Consider the following 4,124-nt stretch of genomic DNA (forward strand, 5'->3'; position numbering starts at 1 on the left):
CCTTTTGTTAAAGATGCAATGACTCAAGCCAAATCTTCAAGATTAACAAAAATGGTAGTAACCAAGCACAATTCTCCTGCAAATTGGACTACTTTAATTTCAAAACTAATGCCTGGGGAGAAGCAATACTTCTAAAAACAACTTGTAGCTTGTATCTAACCGCTTGACTTTATTTTATCTTTTCTTATAGAAATACTGTAGCATATATAAAAACACTTACCTGAAAACAGACCAGAAAAGCTACAGATTTGACAAAAACTGTAATTGCAACCAAGCACAAATCTCTTTCAAATTTGGTCTACTTTAATTTCAAACAGACCAGCAAAGATACATATTCAAAAACAGAAGCATTATATTCATCACTTCCGCTCTACATTGATAGTAACATTCGGTTTGATATTCCTAAAATTTCTAACCTGTGCAGCCTGAACTATGAGGAATGCTTTTTTTTCTCTTGCCATTCCTTCATCCAATCATGGCCTATTTTCACCTGCTGCTATTATGCATAAAGTGAAACCATGAGCAGCAAATGAGTAGTGCCCGAGAGCCAAAACCACCACCTCCAAGAAGCTTTACTGCATCCGCTCACATTTCCACTAGGTCCCAATCCAGTAGAATGTGATGGTGTTGATTCAGTAGAACTTCCATTGATCACTGCCAAACTGCTTCACAAAAAATGGGACTCCGGTTAAACATTCACAATCAACAATCTCCATACACTAAGATCCAAACCTTGAAGTTCCATTATATTAAACTTAAAATGTCAGCTTAATTCACAACATGTATCAGTATCAGCTTGTGTTTTGTTGTCCAATAACAGACTACATTTGCTGATTTTGCCATGAAAGAAAATTTACAAGTCAATAAAAACCAATCAACACAATTCAATATATTCATGTGACATTGTGATTTTTTGCAAAATATCAGTAGCTCAAGAGTGATTCTTCTGCTAAACTCACCGCAGATATAGAGATGCATTCATTACTTTAAATCAATTTCCATCTAAAATAGCCTCAATCATAGATCAACTCACTCAAACAAAACACCCTAAAAGTCAATTTTACAACATTATTAAAAGATTACCTAAATTAATTTAAGAAAACCTAAATTACAAAGCACTTACCCAGATGGGAACTTGCATTTATCATGACCTGAAAATCAAAAACCCAGAATAGAGTAAAAATTCTGCAGAATAAAACAAATAAAAAAATCTTCCGGAAACCCTCAAAGACACAATTTTTATTCATCCTTAACAGCTACATTGCATGCATTTCAGAAATCCCCAAATAAAAAACAAAACAAGAATAAAGCAGAGAGAGAGAGAGAGGGAAATGACTGACTAGGGTCCAAGGAAGTAACAGCAGCATTGTTACTGAAATTGCAGCTATCATCAGTCAAACCGTTCTTGAGAAAATAATCATTGAAAGCAAACGACGCCGTATTCTGCACACTGTTAACATCGTAGCACGGTCCTCCGTTCTGGATTGGTCGGCAATCTGCTCCACCGGCACCACATGCCCAGTCCAGTGCCGACTGCAAAGCGGCATCCTCCGCGTTGTTTTTGGCCACGCACCATAGCTCCTGTTTTGTAGCGTCGCCGCCACCGGAGCCGCCGCAAAACGGAGAAAGGATAAGAAGAAGAAAGAGGGGGAAATGCCACGAAAAAATGAAGGTTTCTCTTGTGGGCATGGTGGTAACTGAGTTTGTTTGTTTGTTGAAGAGAGAAATGGAAGAGGCGCAGAAAAAGAGAGAGTGTGTTTGAAACTTTGAAGAGTGAAGATGAAAAGTGTTTTGCAACTGAAACAACTGTTACACACTACGGATCTGGATCAACCTTGTCTTACATTCTTCTTTCTATTTTCTCCCTTTTCTGTTTTTGTTTTGAAAAACCTATACTTTTCTTCTACTTTAGTAAATCAATTTTTTTTTCATAAATCATGTGAGTTAATAGTCTTTAAAATATGAAAATGCATATAATTATTTTTAAAAATTTATAATTAAAAATATTGTTAAAAATCAAATAAAAAGGATATTATTTTAAAAATTATATATTAATTTTAATAAAAATATAAAATTAATTATTTTATTTTTTCAATATAAATCTTTTTATAAGTAGACTTTTTACTAAACCCAGGATAGCCATAACATCCCCACAATTATTAGCAGGAGCAGTTGTACATGTTGAAATTATGGGCACTTGCCCCCACAAGAATTTTGTTGAGTGACCTACTTTTCTATATGCTAATATTTTAATTGTTTAATCTCGTTACAAAACAAAAGTTACACTTATTGACAAATAGTTATTAGACACGTATACGGCCTGAATATTTTAAGAATAATATTTTTATTCTAACATGGTTTTTTTATTAAATATGTTGTGTGTTAAATGATTTGATTAAAACTTACATCATTTTTATATTTATTATAATCAACCTTAAGTTTGTGTAATTGTGATTACGTTATATTGTTTATTTTTTATGTAAAAATTTGTCATAAATTTTTACTTTTAAAAATACATCTAATTGAATCGAGGAGTGTGAGTTTTGTATATAAATTGGTCTTAGTCTTGATTCTCAAGTAACGTGAGATTATTTAGTAACCTAAACAATTTCAAGTATAGGTAATATATAATTTTTTTGTTACAAAAAAAATTATGTGAGTTAGGCTTTTGGAACTCTCTAGATGTGTGAGTTGACTCCTTGTCAATTAAGTCAACCTTCCTTAGCATTATTTACATTAAGTTTTTTAAAATATATATAATATTTAAGTCATTTATAAAAAAAATGATTATTAAAAAATTGAATCTTTTTGCCCCATCGAATAAATTTTTTATGAATCTGCCACTGATTATTCGCTATCTGGTATATATGATCAATTTGAACTTTCCATTCGCGAATAATCGTGAGCTTACATTGTTGTAACAACCCCCGACCAATACTTATTCTAATGGTATTTTTTGTGAGAGTTATACATACCTATTTGCTATCAATGTGAAGTTCCATCTTTTTGTGCCATCTAGCAAAAGTAAAATTCAAGCCTTCATAGACCCCCCTAGAGCTCCCCGCAACTCCTCCTACACAAGTTCATATATTTCTTGAAAAGCCATCAGTTTATCCGCCAATGTTATCTCTAAGAAATCCACCACAGTCTGCTTTCCTAATTCCTCTGACAACTCCATCTGTATTAGGTCTTATCTAGTCTTCTATTAGAGAATACCGCTTGATATGTTGAGTGAGATGCTGTCAATTAGTAATTCTTTATTGGAGGCCAATACTCATTTGATAGTTCTTGACTTTTGTGTGTATCTCTGCTGCTAAATTATTGGAAAAGACATGATCATTCATATGCTCTATTTAATTCTTCCCAAACGATATAGTGTATGACAAGTTGTTGCCCATATATCTCTCTAAACATTTTGATCTCCATATCCTAGATTGTGTTGAAGGTTGTAGTTTATCCAATCCTACAAATTTGAATTAAAGAAATACTTCTAAGTTATCTTTCACTGTTGAAATTCATACATTTCTTGTAATTCACAATCACGTAGCATATGAATAATTGTCTTTGCAGTGACAAGACAATATGAGCAAAGGGGATCTCTTTGGTGCTTCATGTGTAGTTACTGGTTAATAACCAAGCTCTCGTGTTTAAGCATCCAAAGAACTACTCTGATCCTCTCAAGAACACCTGACTTTAAAATTTTGTTTTAGATATCAAGATTAAAACTACTATTATTTGCCAAGCTAATTTCCTCGTATGCACTAGAAATAGTGAATGACACATTTTTAGTTCCTCTCCACACAAAAATATCATCACCTTGAACAATATTAAGAGGATGAATGGCCATCATATCATCCAAAATCTTTTGAGGAAGTACACCACCTAACCAATCTAGTTTTCTCTCCCCATTTTCATCCACCGAGTCAGCTAGTCTCTCAAACTGATGAGCATCAACTAAGTTACTCCTCATGCTAAAAAGATTTAATCCTAGTTTCACCCAACAGATATCCGAAGCATTGGTCTTCTCATCATCTCCAATATCCCAAAAAACCATATCATTCATAACATACCATATGATAACAATATTCTTCCACAAACTTGATTATTGTCTATATCATACTTCA

At 33.1% G+C, this 4,124-nt stretch overlaps 1 protein-coding gene across 2 annotated transcripts; it reads right to left on the reverse strand.

Annotated features, from left to right (window-relative positions):
• Nucleotides 1–245: 245 nt before the first annotated feature.
• LOC127106154 (PLASMODESMATA CALLOSE-BINDING PROTEIN 5) lies at nt 246–1,922 on the reverse strand. 2 transcript variants are annotated; one of them, XM_051043445.1, is made up of 3 exons: nt 1,341–1,922; nt 1,124–1,151; nt 246–662 (listed from the first exon to the last, which is right to left on the reverse strand). In XM_051043445.1, the coding sequence occupies exons 1-3, from the start codon at nt 1,687–1,689 to the stop codon at nt 500–502; spliced, it is 540 nt and encodes a 179-aa protein (XP_050899402.1). In that variant the 5' UTR covers nt 1,690–1,922; the 3' UTR covers nt 246–499. The 2 variants fall into 2 exon arrangements, with proteins under 2 accessions (XP_050899402.1, XP_050899401.1); XM_051043444.1 differs by having other exon boundaries at nt 246–665.
• Nucleotides 1,923–4,124: the final 2,202 nt, after the last annotated feature.

The sequence above is a fragment of the Lathyrus oleraceus genome, chromosome 7 (assembly GCF_024323335.1).
Source record: "Lathyrus oleraceus cultivar Zhongwan6 chromosome 7, CAAS_Psat_ZW6_1.0, whole genome shotgun sequence".
Taxonomy (NCBI): domain Eukaryota; kingdom Viridiplantae; phylum Streptophyta; class Magnoliopsida; order Fabales; family Fabaceae; genus Lathyrus; species Lathyrus oleraceus.

Bases quoted from the DNA above. Each gene is read 5' to 3' on its own strand.
- LOC127106154 (XM_051043444.1), bottom strand. From the start codon at position 1,689: ATGCCCACAAGAGAAACCTTCATTTTTTCGTGGCATTTCCCCCTCTTT. The intron at 1,152-1,340 runs GTCAGTCATTTC...TTTGATTTTCAG, and splicing joins TGTTACTTCCTTGGACCCTA to GTCATGATAAATGCAAGTTC. The intron at 666-1,123 runs GTAAGTGCTTTG...TTTTTTGTGAAG, and splicing joins AAATGCAAGTTCCCATCTGG to CAGTTTGGCAGTGATCAATG.